The following is a 25,202-nucleotide window of genomic DNA, read 5'->3' on the forward strand; positions in this document are numbered from 1 at the left end:
CTTTAGGCTGGCCTATGGAAGTTGTTTTTTTTTTTCCCAACCTGGTAAGGCTGAGCTAGAAAATCAGAATGGAAACTCAGAACCACAGTTTCAAGATATTTTGAAAGTGGCTACAATAAGAACCCTTTAAAGCAGGAATGTAAATAAAAGCTTTATCTCTAAATGCTTTAACCCTCCTGTACTTCCCAATACCACCACTAACAACTAACATTTAGTGCACATTTATAGTAGGTCAACACTGTGCTAATTATTTTTCAGATATTTTATGTAGTCTTTACTGTTATTAGGTTCTTACTATTTTAATCCCATTTTACAGATGAGAAAACGAAGGCTAGGGAAGATAACAAAATGGTGAAAGCAAGATTTTAACCTTAAAACTATGACTTCAGTACCCATGCATCTGAGCTCTAGGCTCATGTTTTCAGAGGAATGAGCATGCTCTTAACTTGCATTATTCAACAAAAAAGTTAATTTATATAAACTGCACCTTTAGTCCAAGATTTTAGGAAAATGATAACGATCTCTTCAAAAGCAGAAGGAAGAACTAAAGATAAAAGTAGAATTTCAGCATATTTGAAATTAACCATATATCTGTATCATTAAGACATAAAACAACAAAATCAGTATACCACTACCTGGAGAAAACCCAAACATGGAAAAGTAAGTACAAGACAGTGAATTACCTGTAGATATGGAAAAACTTCTAGAATTGTGAGAGACTATCTCTACAACTTTCTGCTACAATTTCTAGAAAAATATAAATGAACCAAACTTGACTCAAGGAAAGGTCAGAAACATGAATAATCTTCAATATGATGATGAGGTTGACAAGAATACCATTCCTTTTGAAGTAAAGCTCGGGTTTTTCGTATCAACCAACTTCACCCCTTCTGAAAAACGTGTAAACAAAAATCCTTAGCAGACCAAGATGACTTTATGGGCAATTTCTTTCAACAGTTAAGAAACATATGTGTATAATTAATAATTAGGCTACCTCAGATTACTTAGGAAGCAGAGTTTCTAAGTACTGTATTATCCTGGCTCCAAATTCTGATAGAGAATCCCCAGTGAGACTGATCTCATCAATATTGATATAAAATATGTAAATAAAATAAATCTAATAAAATTAAATTGTATATCAAAATGAGTGGTATTTATGCCAGGATCACTGGAATAACTCAATGTTATGAAATCTATTGATAGTGTTTATCCTAAGTTAAAGAAAAACATGTAAATTTTATAAAAATGTGAAAGGCTTTCATAAAGCTAAACTTCATTCTTGATTTCTAAAGATGTTTTCTTAAATTTAATTTCAGAAAGTATAAATACTTCAGATGAACAGGAAATATGACAGGCTTCCTTGTACCAAGAATATTAAGAAATATAAAGAATAAAAAGATATTTCTTAATTTGATTAAATATCAAATCATTAGTAGTATCATTCATCATTCTGAAATACCAAACGCATTTTCAGTAAAGTTGGGAAGAATTCAAGGAATTTCACAGTAATTATTCTTTAATAACGTTGTTTTATAAGTGCTAAGTAATGTAGTTTTTTGATAATAAAATTAGAGTTATTAGACAGGAAGAGAGAAATCATTAATTGCTTATTATATTATAAAGCCTGTAAACCCAAAGATTAGAAATAATAAAAGAATATAGTTAAATATTAGCATTGCTTTTATATAATAATAACTACTTAGAAAATCAAAACGAATTATAAGGGATCTCATTCAGAATGATAGAAAATAAATATAACCACATTATATATGACATTATGAGAGAAACTGTAACAATACTGTGTAACATAAAAGAGACTTGAATAAGTAGATTATATTATAGTCCTGATATGAACAATTGATACAATAAATTTATCAATTCTTTGCTTTTTATTTATAATTCAATGTAATTCTAGTTAAAGCTCTGAAGTATTCATTTTATTTTCTCTTTTAAAACACCAACAAATATTTCTAAGTAAACCTAAAAAATAAATTGATAAAAATAGGAAGATCAGTAATGATAATCTTGTCCTAATAGATATTAAGCAGTCGTGTACATAGTTAAAGTGTAGCATGGGATCCAGAAAAGTGAAATATATCAAGTAAGAAAAACACAAAACTCCAGAAACAGATCCAAGAATATATGTAAAAATAATTGGGTGATCACTCATTTAATTAAAACAAATTGCTTTTATTAAAATAAAAAATAAAGGTTATATTACTCTTTTAAAAGTTAAATAAAATTAAACTTGAACTCACTTCCACATTATGTAGCGGTCCAGGCTTTCTCCAAGATATCTGTAAATTGCCCAGGCTGGTAGGTAATAAGCTGTGCTTTTGCCCTCCTCCAGCTTCTGAATTTTTAACCTCCTGTGTGCTAGTTGCACGCTGTTTCATGTGCGCTTAATTACGAAACTCAACTCTTTGTTCCAATCAACCCTACTGTGAGACTATCTTCATAAACATAAAATAGAATTACTATAAGATTAAAGGACATAAATGTCAATATAATTTAAAAACATAATGTATTATCTACGGATGACTTATTTTACCACTAGCTTTCATCATAAAACGTGATTTTCTGAGGTCACTTCTGCTTATTAAATTGACTGACGTGCTTATTTTGGTAATTACCACGATAAAAGTATAAGAATCATAAAAACAAATCTTGTTGAAGTTTTTTTTCCTTCAAGGTCAGGGTGTGTGGAGACTAAGGATGAGTTGATATTGTATCCTTCTCTCCGGTGGTATTTGTGCTTCTGATTTTCTTGGATTGTCGGGACTTTGAAGCCCAAGAAACTTTCTTCTTGCCTCCTGTTGCCCTCTATATCATTTTGGAGTGATGGTTGTCCCCATTCTTAAAATGTCCTTTGGGTATCTCACCTCTGGGTGGTTTTTCATGGCTGTTCACATGAACTCTGCCCTTCTGTTTCTAAACTGGCCCTCTTCTCTTCTCAAATTCCTTTTCTACCTTTCTAGGAAAGTAAACTCATCTTCCTGGATAAGCATTGCTTTCAAGTGTCAGCACCATCCCTTCCATGTTATTAATACTCACCTTCTGTTCCACTTGCTTTATTAAGCAAGATGTTTTCCTAGTTAATGACAGTTTCCTCCCTAAGAGAAATTCTAGAGGTAATCATCAAGATGATTTTGTGGGGTCGCTTTGGGAGGACACCACCAATTCATGCAAAGGTAAAACTCAAATTTTGAGTTGGTTGAGAAAAGATGGATTCTTCAAAAACTGTCCCAATTGCTCAACATCGGTATACCATAACAGACTTCAAAAATGATTCCTGTAATTGGATTTCAGAGTCCAATTATGTTTTTAAAAATGAAATAGTAAGTTTCATTATAATAATAAGTGATTGTTTTTATAAACTTAAAGTGAGGACAAACTTCTTACATATGATACAACAGAAACTATGAAGGGAAAGTTGCATGATTCATTTATTTATTCAGTTCTTCTCTCATATTTGGTCTTTTAACAATATTACTAACACCCACTCAGTCATCCACGCCAAAGACCCAGGCATCTTCCCTGATTCTCTTCCATTCAATTCATTGTAAATAATCAGCCCCTAATTTATGCTTAAATTGCTCTGAAGTCATATTTTCTTTTCCACATAAATCAAAGTTGCCATAGATCTCACAGTAATCTCTTGTATGGAATATCAGGATGTTTTTGTAATTGACCTTGTCTCTTTGTGGTCTTTTTCAAACTCAGCATAGTTGCTCTATACACAAAATAGCCTTGCAACAATCCTCTTATTTCGATCTCTGTGTCTCATCCTTCTCTCCAGTGGTATTTGTGTCTCTGATTTTCTTGGCTTTTCAGGACTTTGAAGCCCAAATAACTTTCTTTTTGCCTCCTGTTCCCCTCCATACTCAGCAAACACAGGTTTTAGTTATATCTTCTCTTTGACGTCATCTATCTATGCTGTTACCATCATCCAACATTTTCTTGACAGTTCTTACCTGGTTTCATCTTTTCTCCTATTTACCTTTACACCTTTTGTATTCCCTCATTGTCATTTTAGTGGAATTTTGGTAGGGCAAAATGATAACTGTATGGATTTAGAATGCCATTTTTTTAATTGCAAATGTCCTAAACCATCCCTCTTTATTTAAAAAAAAGAGATGTTATGATAATTTTTCCAGATACTCTTCTCAAATAAAGTCATATTTGATTAAATATCACATAATATTGAGGTTTTAAGCATTTTAAAAGTGGTAATATATTGTTTCTATTTTCCTTTCTCTTTGTAGAATAGGATTGATATGAGAAAGGGAAGGAAGCTTACAGTCTTGTTTGCCTCTTATATGAGTTTTGCAGAATTTCCCTCATTAAAAAATTAGCAAAAACTCCATGAGGCACATAGCCAATCACGCCCATTTTATAGAAGAGAAAATTGAGGATCAGAGATGCTAATTTACTTTGTCTGATGGTGAAAAGTAAATAAGTAGCATATTAGGTCAAGTTCCTTTGGCTCCCAAGACGATGTCCACATATATATGTGTGTGTGTGTGTGTGTATTTTTTGCATGGGCAGGCACCAGGAATCAAACCCCAGGTCTCCAGCATGGCAGGTGAGAACTCTGCCTGCTGAGCCACAGTGGCTCCTCCCCAAGACCATGTCCTTTTACTACATTCTTTTCTACTAGGAGAAAACTTAATAGTCTTTAAAGTTATTAATTCATTTAGAAATTCACGAAAGTAATTCCAAATAAAGCATGTATTCAAACATAAAAAGAAAATGAAAAATAAACTATAGCAAAGCTTTTGAAATCCTCTCAGTTTCTTTAATGTTTAAGGCATCAGTTGTACTCTCTGGTTTCTATGGATTTCAGTAATGAGATTGCCTATTCTGTTGGAATGTAGGCTAGTTTCCCAATATTTTACCTTGATTATCTTTTGCTCATCCTATTAACAGGGTTCTATTAGATATTATAAAATTTAATAAAATTATGAAATCATGAAAGGGCTGTATGCCAATAAACTTTCTGAGTTTGTGAATAATATAGAAAAAGGATTAAAGAGAGGATAAGTAAAGTTTACTTTCATATGACGAAGTTGAAGATATCATAAAATCAGGTTTTGAGAAAGCAAAGATTTAAAGTTGTAGAGAAATGTGACTTTGGAGAAAATGTTTTTAGCATATTTAAAGTAAAAGCACATAGATGCCAATATAAATTTTAAAAATATGGAATATGGTGGATTGCTTTTATTTTATTAATAATAGATCATTAAACATATTCTGCATTTTTAATGCCCATTAACTTGATTAATATTTTCTTCTTATAGCTATTCCTCAAATAGGGGTTTAAAAAACTGTTACAATAGCAAAGTATGTCTTCTATAAAAAAGGAAAAAACAAGTTGGATGGTATAAGAAATGCAAGTCCTGTTTTCCATTTTTTAATATATTTTTAATTGTGAAAAATAACATAAATAAAAAGCAATAAATTTCAAAACACACTGCAAAAATTTGTTACAGAACAGATTTTAGAGTCTGATATGGGTTACAGTTCCACATTTTAGGTTTTTCCTTCTTGCTACTCCAAGATACTGGAAACCAAAAGAAATAACAATATGATTCAGTAATTATACACATTTGTTAAAGCCTATCTTCTCTGTGATAACTCCAACTTCTCTTTGATCTTTCTCCCAATCTTTAGGCCTATTTGGGCTGTGCCCATTTTAACTTTTTCATGTTGGAAAGAGCTGATGATAATATGGAATCGGGGATGGAACTAGTTTGATGTTCTTGGAGAGGCTGGTTCTTCTGGGTTTCAGGACTTATCTGGCCTAGAGCCCTATTTGGAGGCTGTAAGTTTCTGGAAAGTTACCCCAGCACATGGAACTTTTGTAGAATCTCACATAGTGCCCTAGGTGTTCTTTAGGATTGGCAGGAATGGTTTTGGTTGAGGTTTGGCAAGCTATGATAAAAATCGATATCTAGCTGAAGTGTGTGTAAGAGTAACCTCCAGAGTAGCCTGTTGACTCTATTTGAACTTTCTCAGCCACTGATACCTTGTTTGTTAAAATTATTTTCCCCATTTTGCTCAGGAAGGCATTGCTGATCCCATGGTGGCAGGGCCAGGCTTATCTCTGTAGTCATGTCCCATCTTACCAGGGAGACTCCCCCCTCCCCCAAATGTCATATCCAGTGTAGGGTGGAGAGTAATGATTTCACTTGCAAAGTTGGGCTTAGAAAGAGAAAGGCCATGTCTGAACAACAAAAGAAGTTCCTTGGAAGTAACTCTTAGACATAATTATAGGCAGGCTAACCTTCTCTGCTACAAAAATAAACTTCACAAGAGCAAGCCTTAGGATCAAGGGCTTGGCTTATTGATTTGAGACTCCCTAATGTTTGAGTCATTATCAGGGGTTTCCCTGGTGACAAAATTGAATAGTTCCATATTTTTTCATCCCATCCCTCATTGGATTTTGCCAATACTTTTTAATTATCTACTCAACATACTGTGGGATGTATCTAGGCATTATGTTTAGCTCTACAGAATTACAAGCCCTCATTTCCATTCTGGCCTCCATGTGTTTGGGTTGTTTAAATAATCTATTCAGACAGGTTAAATTAGATTATGTGACACAGAAAATTTAGGTTTTGGATGAAATAAAACTGTCTTTTTTTTGGTCCCATAAAATAAGTTAAGTTCTAAAATTCAGATGAAGTCTTCCTTACCCTTATATTGTGATAGACCTTAGTCCTGACCCGATTGGCATCATTCTTACCTCTAATTGAAGCCAGATCTCTTTTTCAGTTTCTTTAAAGTTGTTTTATGTGGTTGTGCAGTCCTTCAGACCTGCAGAACTCCTATTCTGAGACTTAGGTGTGACACAGTTACCCAAAGTTCAGGGGAATTTCCAAACTGTAAATACATAGCACAGCCTCTCAAAATCTAGAAATAACAATTATAGCTCCGGACTAAATGTGACTGCTATAAGGTATCTAGGCCCCAATTTTTTATAACTATTTTCTAAATGAGACCATACCATATTTGCTTTTGTTTCTGGCCTATTTTGCGTCACATAATGCCCCACAGTTTTCATCACAACATTGCCTACATCACAATACTATAGAAAGGGTTTTGTTCCTTTCTGTAGCAGCACGATATTAAATCATATGTATACACCACAGTTCACCATTCTACTCAGTGTATCCTTCAGCCACGTCCATCCATTGGGCATTACATATAATGTCCAAAGTCAACAGTCTGTGGTCTCACATTATCCTCACTTAGTGGTGTAATCATCAATGGTCTCAATTTTAGACAAAATTTTCGTTGAGCACAAGAGAAAAATAACTGATAAACCCACCTTCACCAAATGGAAATACCAAACTTCCCCTTAACCCTTGCCCCCCTCCACCATTATTTAACCCTGGTATTTCTGGAATACTATTGATATCTTCTTGTTAAACATAGCCCATAGCATGCAATAGTAGTTTTCCCCATACCCTTCTATTATTTATGCTTTGTACAAGATTCATACCTTTGAAATAGTTCACGCAAGAACTTATTTTTATTTTGTAGTGTTAATCCATGGGATACATGTCTCTCCAAAACCTCTTTCTTTTTTTTTTATATTTTTATTTTTTTATTAATTAAAAAAATTAACAACAAGCAAAACATTAAGATATCATTCCATTCTACATATGATATAATTCTTAATATCATCACATAGTTGTATATTCATCATTTCTTAGAACATTTGCATTGATTTAGAAAAAGGAATAAAAAGACAACAGAAAAAGAAATAAAAAGACAACAGAAAAAGAAATAAAAAGACAACAGAAAAAGAAATAAAACGGTAACAGAGAAAAAAAAGATTATACATACCGTAACCCTTACCCCGTGCTTTCATTTACCACTAGCATTTCAAACTAAATTTATTTTAACATTTGTTCCCCCTATTATTTATTTTTATTCCATATGTTCTACTCTTCTGTTGATATAGTAAATAAAAGGAGCATCAGACACAAGGTTTTCACATTCACAGAGTCTCATTGTGAAAGCTATATCATTGTTCAGTCATCCTTAAGAAACATGGCTACTGGAACACAGCTCTGCATTTTCAGGCAGTTCCCTCCAGCCTCTCCATTGCACCTTGGTTAACAAGGTGATATCTACTTAATGTGTAAGAATAACCTCCAGGATAACCTCTTGACTCTGTTTGGAATCTCTCAGCCATTGACACTTTGTCTCATTTCACTCTTCCCCCTTTTGTTCAAGAAGGTTTTCTCAATCCCTTCGTGCTGGGTCTCAGCTCATTCTAGAGTTTTTCTCAACCCCTTGATGCTGAGTCTCAGCTCATTCTGGGATTTCTGTCCCACGTTGCCAGGAAGATCCACACCCCTGGGAGTCATGCCCCACGTAGACAGGGGAAGGGTGGTGAGTTTGCTTGCTCTGTTGGCTGGAGAGAGAGGCCACATCTGAGCAACAAAAGAGGTTCTCCTGGGGGTGACTCTTAGGCCTAATTTTAAGTTGGCTTGACCTATCCCCTGTGGGGTTTAACTTTCATATGAACAAACCCCAAGACTGGGGGCTCAGCCTATAGCTCTGGTTGCCCACATTGCTTGTGAGAATATCAAGAATTCAACTTGGGGAAGTTGAGTTTTCCCCCGTTCTCACCATCCCCCAAAGGGGACTTTCAAATACTTTTCCACTCACTGATCAAATCACTCTGGGATCCATCAGGGCATCACCTAGACAAACCAACAAGATCTCATGGCCTATACAAAGTTCCATGTACTTAAGGTGTTCAACCAACTATCTACATAAGTTATATTAGGAGATGCACTAGTCAAAGTATAAATTTGTACCAAATAAACTTTTGCTTTAGTCACACACATAAGTCAAAATTTTAAAATATTAATTACTGTCTATTTTCAGCACCCTGCAGTAATGACATTATTTTGTTCTTCCTCATGCAAAAACATTTTTTAAATTTGTACATTTAGTCACTATCATTATACACTCTAGGCATTCCTAGATTATACCATCTCAATCTATCGTCTATCTTTCTTTCTGATTTCATTTATGCTCCAGCCCTCTTCCCTCTATCATTCTCATATGCAGCTTCATTCAGTATTTTAGCATAATTGTATTACAGTTAGGTAATATGGTGCTGTCCATTTCTGAGTTTTTATATTCAGTCCTGTTGCACAATCTGTATCCCTTCAGTTGCACTACCCAATATCTTACCCTGTTTCTATCTCCTGATGGTCTCTGCTACCAATCAAAACCCCAACAACTTACTTTTCAGAAATAGAAAAACCAATAAGCACATTTATCTGGAAGGGTAGGGTGGTCTGAATAGCTAAAAGTAACCTGAGGGAAAAAAATGAAGTTGGAGGTATCATACTGCCTGACTTTAAGGCATATTATGAAGCTACAGTGGTCAAAACAGCATGGTACTGGCATAATGATAGATATATTGACCAAGGGAATCGAATAGAGTGTTCAGATGTAGACCCTCTCATCTATGGACAACTGATCTTTGATAAGGCAGTCAAGCCAACTCACCTGGGACAGGACAGCCCCTTCAATAAATGGTGCCTAGAGAACTGGATATCCATATGCAAAAGAATGAAAGAGGACCCATAGCTCACACCCTATACAAAAGCTTACTCAAAATGGATAAAAGACCTAAACAGAATGGCTTTGAAAATGGAGAATTTAATAAATTGCTAGCTTACAGTTATAAGGCCGAGAAAACATCCCAATTAAAGCAAGTCTAACAGAATGTCCAAACAAAGGCATCCAGGGAAAGATATCTTGTTTGAGAAGGCCAAAGAAGTTCGGGGTTTCTCTCTCAAGTGATAAGGCACGTAGTGAATACAGTCAGGGCTCCTCTCTCAGCTGGAAGGGCACATGGTGAACATGTTATCTGTTAGCTTTCTCTCCTGGCTTCTGGTTTCATAAAGCTCCCTGGGAGGCATTTCCCTTCCTCATCTCCAAAGGTCACTGGCTGGTGGACTCTGCTTCTCATGGCTATGTTGTTCTGCTCTGCTCTCTCTGAATCTTTCTCCAAAATGTTTCCTCTTTTATAGGACTCCAGTCAGCCAATCAAGACCCAGCCAAATGGGTGCACACATGTCGTCACCTCATCCAGTGTAACAATCACTCCTGACTAAATCACATCATCGAGGGGGACGAGCCAATCACAGTTACAAGCATACAGTATTGAACAGGGATTTTTCTGCTTTTATGAAATGGGATTTTGATTAAAACAAGGCTTTTCTAGGGGACATACATCCTTTCAAACCAGCACATTTCACACTCTGGCCCCTAAAAAGACATGTTTTTCCCATATACAAAATACATTAATTTCATAACAATATCAGAAAACCTAAACATTTCGATAGCAATACAAATGAAGTACAAAATTAGAGACAGTATATAATCTCATCAAGTCAGTTACAGGCATGGTCTGTCCGAGGGCAAAATTTTCTGCATTTGCTCTGGACCTTTGAAAACTCATAACAAGTTATTTGCTCCCAACATACAAATGAGGAACATTCATAGGATCCATATACACATCTCCATAGGGAGGAAGGAACCCAGGGCTCACTGGACCCACAGAGTTTCAAATACCCGCAGGGCAAAGCGCATTAGATTTCAAAGTCTGAGGATCATTTATCCTTGGGGATTCTGAAAGCCGCAGTACCACCCTTTCCAAGGGCCCACACAGAGGCCTGCCTCTCTTCAAATGCAACCTTGGGGGACACTGGGGAGACCGCCTTTTTCTAGGCTCCACCCTCTCCAAGCATCGGGGCTGCAAACAGATCCAGGTTTGTTTCCTCATGCCTCGTCACGCAAGAAGAAAAGAAAAGAGAGTAAATCAAAATAGCCATATTTACCCTGCCATTTCAAAGCCAAAAGTGCATGAAAATGATTTAGAAATGCTATCAGAAAGAGTTTTAAAATGTTCAAACAAATGCTGCTCTGCTTTCATCAGGTCTTTTGAGTTTTCGATTCTCTTTCCCTGCACTGGAATTGCTATCGTCCTAGAGTGGGCTTCCATTAGCTTTTCCTTGGACAAATACAAGCGTTTCCCTGCTGAGTGACTTTGTAACAGATTTTACCAGCTCTAATCCATCCAGTCTCCAAGATCATACTGCATGCAGTTCCAGTCATGCTGCTTCTTTGATCCAGAGCATTTAGTGGTTCCCCCCTCTCCGAATGAGTACAAACCAAAGCATTGCATGTGATATGGCAGTTGAACCAAGAAATTTCCCAGCACTTTCCTCTAAGCACGGTATGCTTCAGCTAAATTGTCTTACTCATAGTTGCCAGACTGACCCTGTACTTTTCAGTATCCATATCTTTCTTCTTTTCTGCTTGCCTAAATATTCTCATCTTTCAGGTTCAGTAAAAACGTCACCTGTGAAATTGAGGTGAAATCACACTTGCTCTCTTAACTTGAGGTTATTCATGCACCTTCCAAGCATAGGGTTTGTACGTCTCCAATGACATTTGTCCTGTTGCAGTGTGGAGCATTGCAGAGGACATATTTTTGTTTGGTTTTGTTTTTATTGCTTCCTTATAGGCATCAATCTGGTAGTTTCCAAGCTGCCATGACAAATGTCATACAATGGGTTGGCTTCAACAATTGGAATCAATTGTCTCACCGTTTTAGAGGATAGGAAGCTTGCTTTCGAGCTCTCAGCTCTGGAGCTGACTTACTGGAAATCCTTGGGGTTCCTTGGCTTTCCTGTCACATGGTGATGCCCTCTCCTTTCTCCTTGCTCTTCTATTTCCTCTGACCTTCAGCTTCTAGCCCCTCCCTGTGCCTTTCTCTTTATAAGGCCCCCAGAAATCAGGTTATGAGGCTGAGACACACGCTCATGCAATTGGGCGACACCTAAGCTGAAAATAATAACTTCAAGAGGTCCTATTTACCATGGATTCATATCCAAAGGGGCCCAGATTAAGGACATGTTTAAATTAGGAGATATAATCCAACCTACCACTATACATTCCCACCTAGAGCAAACAAAATAATATTTTCCTTCTCGGTTATCTCATTTGTTGGAAAGAGTCAAAGGATAACTCAGGGAATGAATCAAATAACCATTCCATACCGTGTCCAAAGTATACCAATGTCATCCTGCTTATCATGCTGAGAAGAGATCATCTTTCCTGCCTTTTTTGTTTGTCTCTTCCACTGATCTATATCTAACATTCTGTAACCTTCATGTCTTAGAAAACTGCACAGTTAAAAGGAGTTAACAGAGACGCTGCAGACTGATAAAATCATTTAAACGTATTTACATTTAACGTTTAAATTTACCATTTAAACGTCATAGACACATGCTTATTATTCAGAATAATTGAATTAAGAAAAAAAACAATGCAATGGAAAAAATTTGTGGGCAAAGGATATGCATAGGCCATAGGAAAAAATATAAATGCAATTGAACATATGAAAGCTGATCAATCTCAGTTCTTACCTGTGATATGAAAATATAATTTTTGCTCACATAACTAAGATATATTATAAAGCTAGACACTATCAATTATTAGCAAAGTTGTGGTCAACAGTTGATCTCCACTGTTAGTGTGAGTGTAAATTTCTACACTCACTGTTGTGGGGAAAGGGGGGGGATTTGATTGTTTCTGTTAATTTTTTAAGTGTACACTCTATACAGGCCAGAATCACCTTAACTGTTTCTATCTAGAGAAGTAACTGCACTATAAAAAAGTAGGCATGTACCCAGTATGCACAAAACGCATTTATTTTTATTGTGGATAATAATGTCTATCATTCTTCAATGACTACATAATCACAGTATATTGTATATTTAATACTAGGCAGCCATTAAAGAAAACTATCATCAAGAAATATTATAAGTAAAAAAAATAGAAAAATTATAGGTAAGGTATCATTTACAGTACTCAAATAAAGACAGTATCTATTTTTATTATTACATTCATTTATGCATATAAATGCCTGGATGGATACAACACCAACTGGTAATGGTGGGAAACGCAAACGGGCTGAGACATAACCTTCCAGACATTCTCCTCACTTTTACACACATTTACATGTAGATTTACACATATAAACTTATTTTATTCTTATTTATCTGAACTTACTAAATTAGAATTACATAGGTGTCTGCAAAACTTAAGTTGTGTTACTTAAATACCACTTACATGATGAGCATACGTAGAGTTCAGAAGATAGAAGCAAAATACAAGTTTCACGTTTTCTAATTTATTTCTGTCTGTGTAAATATAAATATAAACACATACATACAATCATGTTTTCATGAATGCAATAATATCACACAGGGTTCTACCTTTTTAATGCTGTAGGTATTTTTTCAACTATCATTTTGCCGGCTTGTCTAATTGCTATTCTCCATGTTACCTCCTCTCATATTTCTCCCTTCCCAGATAAACAAGTACAACAAATCATTATACATCCTTTTCTACTTTTCTCCATGTGCGTGTGTCCAGTAACATCTCACTTACACTCATTCATACACACATAGACATGCATGCACACATGTTTATAAGCATAAAGAGAGCTTATTTAAAAACCAAATGCTTTATAAAAATGGGATCACATTACATATGCCTTTATTCATTTCACATTCTAAGTCCCATTACATGTAAACTGTGTTTATCTCGCACACATAAAACATGTTTCACATAAACTGATAGAGATGGAATTCATTGAACATGATGCCTATATAATATTAAATGATGTGGTTGTATCTTAATTTAGTCAACATTCCTCATTGCTAGATATTTGTTTCTAGAGCTGTGATTAGAACATTGCTGTCGACACAAGTATCTTTGAACACTAATAGTATTTTTATGTCAAAATGCTAGAGCACCAGGAATTAAACTGTTGAGTCAAACTCTGTGAAAGAAATCCAGAGCGTCTAGAGATGGAGAAGAATTACTAGTGACAGAATGGGACTGAGAGCTGTGTAGCAGTGAAGTAGAGAGTCTTGTTGATTGCATTAAACAGATTTGCCAAGGCTATCACTGAAGGGTTTTAAACCTTGTGAAAATGAGGTGGTAACTGAGTTTTACAAAGGTTATTCTGATGATTTCTGCAAGAGGGATAAGGGAGGGGAGATTGAAAGGTGTGAGATGAATTGGGCACATCTTCCTGAACATCCAAACAACAGATAATGACTGGTGGTAGGAAGGAGGGACCCAGACATACCTGAGATATGCTTAGCATTTAAAATTAAGACACAAGATTGGAAGTATTGAGTGGTAAAGGGAAATCAGGAATGATTCTGAGGTTTTGGGGCTAGACAATTGGGCTGATGAAATAAGTTCAAAGATAACAAAGAGCATCTAGTATAGTCGACAAAATCCTGATGCTCAGATCTAAATATATATGGGATTTACGGAATCTTTGGGACAATCTGAGAAAAAGTGTCAAGTTGAAAACTGGGCATATAAGTCTGGTGATCATAGATTGCCTTGGATACACATTAATAAGATGGTGATGGAAACTGATATAAAATTCCATACTATAGAATCATAGGATGGTATAACAAAGGATCCCCAAATTATGGTGGAAATAACTCAATTTTTAAATTGTAGAAACCTGAAACCTTGTGAACTGCAGAAAACAGTTCTGAAAACATCCCAAGATGCACAATGGGGTTTCTGTAAACCATAATAAATAGGCTTGAAGAGACAGATTGAGTGAATGACCGAACCGATTGGGACGTGGGGTGCTCACTTCTTGGCACTTAGTGACTTGGACATTTCCCACCTCAGTGGACCATCACACCGCCACATTTTGCAAAGACGGCCACATTCAGAAGACTGCAGGGTCTGTTCAATCAAGTTGGTGGTTTGACTGCCATGTAAATTCAAAGTATGCTGTACTGTGTGTTAAGAATACAGCTGAATCTGCAGTCAGCGCACAAACCTTCAAGAAGGCCAAAATGATAAGCAGTTAAGATTTTAGGCAAACCTGTGGCTTTCTTCTGTTTTGTCTAGAGAAGAGCACGCCAAACAACTTGAAAATTGCAACCCTCCTTTAAGGAAACAAACACTGGATGGGGGAATTACAGTAAAGAAGGGATTCAAGAAGGAGCTATATCTTCTTAGAAAGGTAGATCGCACAATAATTATAGCTCATCCTGAGCCATAGGCACTGAGTTCAAATCGTGATTATACCATTTATGCTTCTACGGCCTCTGGTAGGTTATCCCTCTAGGCCTCAATTTCTTCATTTATAAAATGGGAATGAAAACTGCAATACTTACTTTTTAGGGAGATAAATGAGTTGATAAATGTGAAATAGTTAGGAAAAAAGTAAGAAATGGAGGAAGGGATGGAGAAAGGGAGGGAAGGAGGTAGAGGGGGTATAAGAAAGAGAGAGAAAGAAAGCAAGGAAGGAAGAGAGGGAGGGAGGGAGGGAGGGAGGAAGGAAAGACAAAGTAAACAAGAAAGAAAAGAAATACACCTGTAGGATCTGAAGGACATCTGGGCTGACAGTTCTAGCTTTCTCCACCTCCCTGGGCAGCTGTGGCTACCCTACAGCCAATCTCCTACATAAAATGAAGAAGCACAAATACTTAAAGTTTACCTGGCTAGTCTGAGAACTGGAAGGTAGGAGGCTGGTGTAGAACCACTACCAGAACTATTTGGGTTGGATTATTTGTGACTCTATTAAGATTTGTTTTAAATGTCTATTATTTTTCTCTTGCCCTGATTTCCAATAACCTAGGTTGACCGATAGGATTTATGACTAAGCCTACGATGAATGCAGATTTAATATTAATATTGCCAGGGCATTTATGAGCATAAAAGCTTAAATGGAGACATTTTCTATATCCATTCGAAGAATCATAGGTTATCACAATTGTCTTGCTGTGCTTTCATGGGAGATATAACATAACAGTAATTTAAGATTCAATGAAAAACTGAAAATGCGTGGAATTAAATCTAACTCAATGTATTAAATCAAGAAGTTTCTGTGGTTAAATGTGGAATTCATTTCGGTTCAACAAGTTATTTCCAGTTACTTTAACAGGCACTGGGAATAAAGAGATGAAAAAGACATAGTGACTTCTCTGGACAAGCTTCTATAATTCTCTGTTAGGGGGTCATAGTAAGGGAATAATCCATAAAATCACATAAAGGGTGCCGTGGGTGAAGTGCTACATGTTTTTTAATATACCTGGAGTATAAATCAAGAGATGCAGAAAAGATTAATGAGTGAAAAGCACTGGTATCATGACACAGAGCATCCTCCTATGCTAGGTGAAGGAGTTTGGATTTACTCATAAAACATGAGAAGATTAAGGTCTAGACAGCTCAGTTGAGAGATAATTCCAATAATTCATATAATACGTTATAAAGGCCAGATTTATTCAGTTATCAAAAGGGCTCATTGAGGAACCATTATAGGCCAATCAAGCCCTAGAATCTAAGGATGCAGTAACAAACACAAAAGATAGTCTCTGTCATTCTAGCACCTACATTACATAATAAAAGAAAAAGAAAGCAGTAAAGAACTACAACTAGGCAAATTGCTGTGAAGGAAAAGTTATGATGTTACTGCTGTATATCATGAAGTTCCTAACCATTTCTAGGGAGTTCAGGGAAAGCTTCCTAAGATTTAGTGTTATGTAAGATGAGATCAAAAGGATCAGTAACATTAGCTAGAAAAACATGTTGAGGTTGGTGGTGGGCGAGGCGGGGAAGCCTATTCTATTCAACATACAATAACCTCATGAAGCAAGAAAGGATTATACAATAAACCAACTAAGAAAATGGCCAACGTGGCTAGAACTAAGAATTCCCGAATGAAGTGAGGTGAGGGTAGAGTGCTAGAATATGCCACACTGGGCAAAACGATAATTAAAAGGCTAATTCCATATGTTGAAAAGATTACTCTTACATCTGTGTGGAGAACAGAGAGATGATACAGTGGTATTGGAAAGGTTACTGAGAAAATTAGATGAGAGGGAAGATTAAGAGAGACAGATAGATAGACAGATAGATAGATACATAGATAGATAGATAGATAGACCGACAGATAGACAGACAGACAGATAGATGCGTAGATGGCTGATATAACAATACGGCCAAGATGGCAAAACATTGAAGTTTGTGGATCTGGGTAATGGGGTGTGGTAGTATATTGGAGTTTAACATACGAGTTCTGTATTAACTTTGCAACTGTCCTGGAGGTTTGAAATAATTTCAAACAAAAACTTGAAAAAAATCATATAGTTGCTGAAGAGTCTCATTATCATAGCACAATTTCTTAAATATTTTGTTTGTTTCATGTGTTGGTTTGTTTTGTTTCTTGGGAGGGGAGTGCATGGGCAGGATATCGAACTTCGGTCTATTGCACGGCAAGTCAGAATGCTATAGAATGAAAGCTAATTTAAGATGAAGAGGATCAGTGACAAGAATGAGGGTCTGTAAATCCTCCCCCATGAAACTAGCAGCCCAGAGGGCTACAGGTGTGGGAGAACATGGATCTCCTTAGTTCTTGGGGAGCAGGAAGGGTAGAGCATGGTGAGACCCTTAGACCATCTCTTCCAGCCTCTACTCTAGTGCATATCCCCTCAATCCTGTGATGTGCTCACTGACTTTGTGGGCTCAGGTGTGGGGAAAGATGGAGGCACCGTTCTTCCTGCCCCTCCCCCACCTCCACTGAGGTCGGTTTGGTTGCCGGGCCGTGGTGTTCTATCTTGTGTTGTGGTTACAGGCTCCTGCTGACCTGAAGCCACTGAGCAAAGGCTTCAGGGGCCTCGTAGAGGCGGCAGAGAGTCATGATGCTCTGTACACTCCTGATCCTGGAGGCCTTGTGCCTGCTGTTGGCAGCACTGCCAGAGGACTTTCTACCAAGCCTAGAACCCCAAGGAATGCTGTGGGCATTGGTGGCTGGCACATTCACAGTAGCGGTGTTTATCACTAAATCTTTTTATGATGATGGAAAGACATATGAAAAACTGAACGCTGACATTTCTGCCCTTCTAGAAGAAAGACAGCAAATTGTTGATACACTTCACCACATTGCAAGAATATCTCGAGACCTTACACGAATCATAACAGAAGACAAGGTCCTAAACGAAGTATCTGAAATCGTACATGTGAAGACCAACAAAGCTGTGGAAAGCTACAACTCTTTCCTTGGACTGAAGGGAGATTTCTCTAGAATATTATGGAAAGGAGAGACGTCTAAATGTTTACGGGATGTTCAGACGATGGATGGCATGGCAAGCGAGACTGCTCCTCTAGAAGACTCAACAAACCAAACCCAACATCAGGTAGCACCAACTGAATCATCTTTCAAAACAACTCAGGAGGATACAGGACAGCTTCACACAGCAGTCGCGGAAGCTTTGGAGGGAAATGCCAAGCTTGGAAGAAGCAAAAACCTCTTTTCCATGGAATCTGAAAAACGGAAAGGAAGAGTGGGCAAATTCACTAAAGGGAACATTCTCTCAGAATCCCCTAGTCTGCCTACAGAGTCAGGTCCTGAAAATAGAGTGGGTCGTGTCGAGCCTGTAGGTGAGCCCCTGTCAAAGATGCGCGATTCGACCCCTGCTCTCCAGGAAGATAACGTGGATCCTGGGACCGTGGAACTGAATATACGGAGGACATCAGGCAACAGAGATGTCGTAGCTGATGAACCTAAAGGACTGTTGGTTAACAGGATGGATTTACATACTCATCTACAAACCCTCAAGGGAAAAAGGAAACAAATGTACATGGCATTGCAAGAAAACACTAAAATGATCAATGCATTGAAAGATCGCAGGGAAAGATCCCAAACGGAAAAGGCCTTGCTCCAGGCAGAAATCAGCCAATTGGAAAGGCAGAGGCAAAAGCTGGAGCAGAAACTTCAAGTCCCGCCTAAATGTCATCGAGTAACGGGAACAGATTTTTTAACAAGGTTCAATTTGCGGAGAATTTACCCCATAAAGATAGAGGAGGACTTTTCCAAACCAAATAAAAACAACAGGAACACCTGTGAAGACCTGAAATTTTATACAATTCAAGAAGAAATTCTTTCAGAAGAACTCAAAACAGTCACACGGTTTTACGAAAACCTCCTCAGGTCCCAGGAGAGGAAAGCTCATGACATGGGGATACGAGCTTGGATCGCTGAGAGAAACCTCTACGAAGTGAGAAAGGAAACGGCATACCTGATGCAAAAATTATCGGAGGAAGAACAGAAACGATCGGAAAGTTACCGCTGCATCCCTGATGTTCCAAATGGGGCGTTTGATGGAGTCGGCAAAACAGGTCCAGGAAACGAGACCACCAACAGATCCCCAAGGAAGGAAGAGCATCAGGCCGAGATGATAACGACATGCAAGGCACGCCCCGTATCCACCAGTGGCAAAATGCCTGAGAATCTTCAGCTTGGCCAACCCCATCCTGAGGCAGCGGGTGTCACCAGAGACCAAGACGGAGCTCTTCTGGGGGCTCCTTGCCCAGGCAGAAGCAGCCCCGTAGCTTCTTCTCATTCAAGCCTCGGACCTGACAGCGCAGCATCTGCCGCAAGCTCTGGTTCTCCACCCTCCCCTCCGGTCCAAAGCCGGCGGTTACGAAGGAGCGCGAGAAGAGGCCTCCTGAGAAGAGGGCAGCCTGTGCTTCCTACCATTCAGGAAAGTGGGTAGGAGGAGGCTTCCCAAGAGTCCGTTTGCTAAGGGACTTCCCTGGACCAACACTAATCTCCCCTGCTAACAACAATGTATCAACACCAACCTAGAGACTCCCACATCTGTTCACATAACCCACCCGGAAACAAATGTTTCCCCTGCTGTGTGATGCTCCCACCATTCAGTCTACTTCCAGGAGCCGTGACAACAGCAACATGTTTTCATCTCACCTGATAAACTTTATTTCCTCTCTTTTAGTCTTATTCTATTTAGGAGTTACAATTATTCATAGGTTATAATTGTTAGTGTATTTTATAACTGTAGATTGTATGATGTGAATCTTATCAGTTAATTTGTTGTATTTAACAATAGTTCTAGGTATGCTTAGCACATACATCATCTGTATCTTCAACTGTGGTAAAGTTTCCTATGAGGTATTTCACCAGTGGAAACATTTGAAACTCAAGGTGTGTTTCTATATATACATCAAGAGGTCAGTACCCTCTGGTTACAATAATAATATCATTTATCAATATTCAATTTGGATAGTAAATTTTAAACAAAGTTCTTAAATGTTTTGCATGCTTTATTTATTGAAAGGTCAGAAAAAAGGAGTGTTTATCAATAAGGAACAACGTGATCCATCTTAGCGGCCTGTGTTTTCTGACCTGTAATTTCTCATGCAGTTACCTTTATGTAATCCTTGTTATTTCTGTACGTTTGCATTTCTGAACATGGACGAACCTGGGAACCCGTCCATCAGGCAAATGGAACAGGCTTCTGTGTAGGCCACATGTTTTGTCCTGTAGCTAGGCCCCAGGATCTCAGGGAATCAGGCTGTCTTACTCATCCCAGCTTCCCCAACCTCGAGCATAGTTCCTGACAAGGAGTAAGAGACCATAATAGTTATTAAGTAAATAAATGACAAGAATCAATTTTTCGAATGGGTAATATTTCACTCATGGTGCCAAACCCATTCATTTTTACCCTTTGTAAAAATATATTTCATAGCTTTAACATGTAATGATTCACTTAGTATGGTAGGTTGAACTGGGAATGCCAGGTGGGAAAAGCAAAACAAAGCAACCACAATAAACTTGTTCTAAATCTTAATACTGGTCATATGTCCCCACTAAATATAGCACCTAAATATAGTGCTATAATGCCTCACCTTGATATATGACAGGGATGACTGATTTCTGATTTCAAAGCAAATGCTTCGGGTAGTTGCCCATTTTGTGCTTGGCTTCATGTAAGAGTTGTATAATTACTCAGTTTTCTGTCCTAACTCTATTTGGGACTTTATTTTTCAAAGTTATTTTCATTGTGTGTTTATCCTTATTACTACAGGCATATTCTGTTAGCACTCATTGCATATTAAAACCTTTATTATTATAAAATGTATACGTCTTCATTTCTTGACATTTTGGGGGGATGGGGATTCATTTCTTCTTTTGGTTATTACCCTGATTTCAGCATCTGGGATCACCACGCTCCCAACACAAGGTCACAGGGTTTGGGTCAATAATCCCAAAAGTCGCTCCAGGGTGAGAAGAGCATTGCCAGGGTGTTCAGTCAGAATGCCATTGGGTGCTCCAGGGATAGGAATAGGTACAAAGCCAGAAAACGAGAAAGAACACAGTGGATTTTGATCAATGGGAAATAGTTGCTCTCTATTTTTCATTGCTAAACTGAATGGTAGTAAGCCTACAGCGGCTGGGGCTTGAACAGCCTGCTGGGGCTCAGAACAACCTGCTGAAGTTAACAACCAACATAGATAGAAATTTCCAAAAGGGGTAGAAAAGAGATCGTCATGTTTCTGAGGAAACAGATCAAGTCACATCTTCAGGTATCTGTCCCTTTGCACATGTAGTTATGTGATCCCATAGCTCTTCTCAGAGGGATTTAGTATATTTGGGATGAATTTGTGTCACATCCCACCAAAAGGCCCAGCCAATTTAAGGACTGATTATTCTTGTGTCTATATTTTCTCCCAATGTGTTAGATCAATATATGGCCTTTAGAAAGATACGACTATTGCTCTAAATCTAATATACAATGACTAGTTGCAAAGATATCTTTAAGTCTGTTATGCAGTAACAGTAAGAACAAGTAAGCCGTGTTAAAGGAAAAGAACACTGAAGACCAATATATTCCATCAGAAAAGGAAAATTGGAATATTATTTTCATGTTAGATATCAAATATGGTTAACACCTTTTAGGAACATAAAAAACAAAACATGGGGTTCTTGTATTTTTCTTCAATAGGACAAAACAAAACACAACAGGACAAAAATTATTTGCAACTCATCAATCTCCTACAAGGTAAAATCTAACTGTAAATAGCATAATTCGTGACTTAGCAATGGTCAATAATGATCAAAAAGTATTTGCACCTAGAGATGAACCAGGTAGCTTTCCTGACTAAACCATGGAATAGTGGAGGAAATATTTAGTATTTCTTTCATGTTCTGGTTAATTTTTCTGGCAATTTTCATGTTATTAAGAGAAGCAATATATGAATATGACTAGGCAAAATGGAGGGATGTTTTTAAGGATGCTTGATCAAATTGAGATGCTAAAAGTTCTCAGGCCTGCATCGGATCCTGAAGGGCAGACTAAAATGGACACAGCTCTGTGCTTAATTGTGATATTCAGCCTAAATCTCTAATGTTGGACAAATGCAATGAGGTTGGATTTTATTCACATTATACTGTCAGGAAATCTTCCTGCCACTGAACAAACATATACAGCTCAAAGTTCACTGAACAGTTTAGAACAGAACCAAATATTCACCCTTCATATCCCACCATGCACCTCTCCTGACTTTCTGTCTCCATAGCTCTTCAGATTTCTGTTAGGTAGCTTTGCACACAGAGTATAGTGTGTATCCTGTTTCTTATTCTACTCTCCCTGTGGACACAAATGGAGAATAGATGAAACGGAATGAGGAGAGTACAAGTTCCTCTTTTTCAAGGTGGAGGTTCTACCTGATTAACTACACCATTTCTGAATTGTCTGCTCAGATTGAGATGGCAGACTGAGAACCTTCATGGTGCCATTCCCCTAGATAATAACCAGCAAGAAACGTCATTAATGATGCTCCAGAGAGAGTTCAAAGATGGCAGCAACAGGGTGAAGGTTCAAGGAAGAAAAAGGGAACTTAAAAGCTTAGGATCTCTGGAGGCCTGCCTCGCTCCTCCCTCACTAGCTCCACACAGTTGTCCCATGCACTCATTGGGGATCTGTGTTCCCATTAGAGGGGAGCAAAGTAACCCTTGTGTGCATAGAGAGGAGAAGTATATTTGGTCCAATTTGTCTGGTGGTCCTCTGAGAAATTCGATGTCACAGAACTGTTACTGCACAGAGAAGGCAGCTCAGTGAGCTCCCTTACAGAAAGCTGAGGGAGAGCACAGAAGTCATGCTCCCTGGACAAGGGACTGATAGCTACAGCGCAGTGGAGAAGACCATGAGCAATTGTTTCCTAGGGCAGAGGGGACACCGGTATATGTGGAAACCAGGTAATTCCTGGGGGCACACATACGCCAAGAAAAGAGGCATGTGCAGAAAGGATCAGGGAGGGCATTACTCGATGACCTGGGGGTACTCTCCAAACTTATTCTTTGGATAAGCACTCAGGTCAATCTTTGAAGACTGAGCAACGCTTTTTGGTCTTTTCTTACTTCTTCTTCGTCTCTTTTTTTTTTTTCTTGTTGTTAGCTCAGTGTCTAATCTCCAGTGATAAACACACTACACTATTAAAATGCATAGTTTAGGACAAAATATTACAAAGCACATACAGAAACAGGAAATGATGGCCTAGGGAGAGGAGTAGGGAAAGATTTAGAAATCCTGAATTAAGAGGTACAAACAAAGATGTAATAGATAAAACTTTTAAAAATTGGTCCCAACTTTTAAAAATTGGTCAGTGGGCTACAGGAAAACATAGACAAAGAACTAAAAGAAATCAGGAAGATGTGAGATGAACACAAAGTTAATATCAATAGAGAGATGGAAATTATGAAAAGGAAACAAAGTGAGGTGAGGAACACTGTAACTGAAGTTGAAAACTCCCTACAAGGGTTCAACAGGAGACTGGAGTTGGCAAAAGAAACAATGCGTGAACTTGAAAATCAGTCATGAACATACATGTATGTTGTTCTAGTTTGCTAGCTGCTGGAATGCAATATACCAGAAACAGAATGGCATTTTTTTTTGTAATTTGGTACCCCGTTTATTGTTTATTTTTTGTCATGTTTTAATTTATTCATTTTTTAATTTAAAAAATTTAACAAACGAACAACATTAACAATAACATATAGAATCTGTAATTGATAATATCATCACTTGGTTGCATATTCATCATTTATTAGAACATTTGCATCGATTCAGAAAAAGAAAAAGACAACAGAAAAGGAAATAAAATGAAAAGAGAAAAAAAAAAAGATTATACATACCATACCCCTTACCTCTCGCTTTCATTGATCAGTAGCATTTCAAACTAAATTTATTTTAACATTTGTTCCCCCTGTTAAGTCTTATTCCATATGTTCTACTCTTCTGTTGACAAGGTAGATAAAAAGAGCATCAGACATAGGGTTTTTGCAATCACACAGTCACATTGTGAAAGCTATATCATTATTCAATCATCCTCAAGAAACATGGCTTCTGAAACACAGCTCTACGTTTACAGGCAGTTCCCTCCAGCCTCTCCATTACATCTTGAATAACCAGGTGAGATCTACTTAATGTGCAAGAATAATCTCCAGGATAACCTCTCGATGCTGTTTGGAATCTCTCAGCCATTGACACTTAGTCTCATTTCACTCTTCAGCCTTTGGTCGAGAAGGTTGTCTCAATCCCTTGATTTTAATTCTAAGCTCATTCTAGGGTTTTTCTCAGTCCCTTGATGCTGAGTCTCAGCTCATTCCAGTATCTCTGTCCCACATTGCCAGGAAGGTCCACACCGCTGGGAGTCATACACAACCTCTTTCAATCATGTTCACCTTCAATATGGCAGTATTACCTATTGACCCACTAATGAACTGCCTTCGCTTCTGTCCGTTTCTATCCTATTTCTGGCATCAGTGAACTTTAATACTGACCAAGAAAAAAAGAGAAAATATACAAGTTGCCAATATAAAAATAAATAAGTAAATAACATTACTACAGATTCTACAGACCTTAAAGGATAGTAGAGTACACTGTTGTACTAATTTGAAACTGTTATGTGCCCTAGAAAATCCATGTTCTTCTAATTCAATCCTGTGGGGACAGATCTATTATTAGGTGGGACCTTTTGATTAGGTTGTTTCCATGGAGATGTGGCCCCTCCCATTCAAGGTGGCCTTTTATTAGCTTACTAGAGTCCTTTAAAAAGAGCCCATTAAGTAAAAAGCTCAGACACAGTTGCTTGGAGTTGCTTGGAGTTCCTGAGAGAGCCACTTGAAACTGGAAGTCCAGACAGGATGGCAGATGTCACCATGTGCGTTCCCATGTGAAAAAGAAACTCCACTGTCAATGGGCCCTTCTTTTTTTTTTTTTTTTTCTTTTAAATTTTTTTATTAATCAAAA

General features: G+C 37.6%; 1 protein-coding gene across 14 annotated transcripts in view; it reads left to right on the forward strand.

Moving 5' to 3' along the window:
* Positions 1-25,202, forward strand: part of GPC5 (glypican 5) — an 860,649-nt gene that overhangs the window by 126,176 nt on the left and 709,271 nt on the right. For 7 of the 14 annotated variants that reach the window (XM_077158525.1, XM_077158521.1, XM_077158520.1 and 4 more), the window contains one exon: positions 17,998-21,547. The exons of 6 other annotated variants lie outside the window; for them this stretch is intronic. In XM_077158525.1, coding sequence (XP_077014640.1) covers positions 17,998-19,646 — 1,649 coding nt within the window. In that variant the 3' untranslated portion in view covers positions 19,647-21,547. Of the gene's footprint in view, positions 1-17,997; positions 21,548-25,202 lie in introns of those variants that run through there. One more of the 14 variants, XM_077158519.1, reaches the window with a different exon arrangement.

The sequence above is a fragment of the Tamandua tetradactyla genome, chromosome 4 (genome assembly GCF_023851605.1).
Source record: "Tamandua tetradactyla isolate mTamTet1 chromosome 4, mTamTet1.pri, whole genome shotgun sequence".
Taxonomy (NCBI): Eukaryota; Metazoa; Chordata; class Mammalia; order Pilosa; family Myrmecophagidae; genus Tamandua; species Tamandua tetradactyla.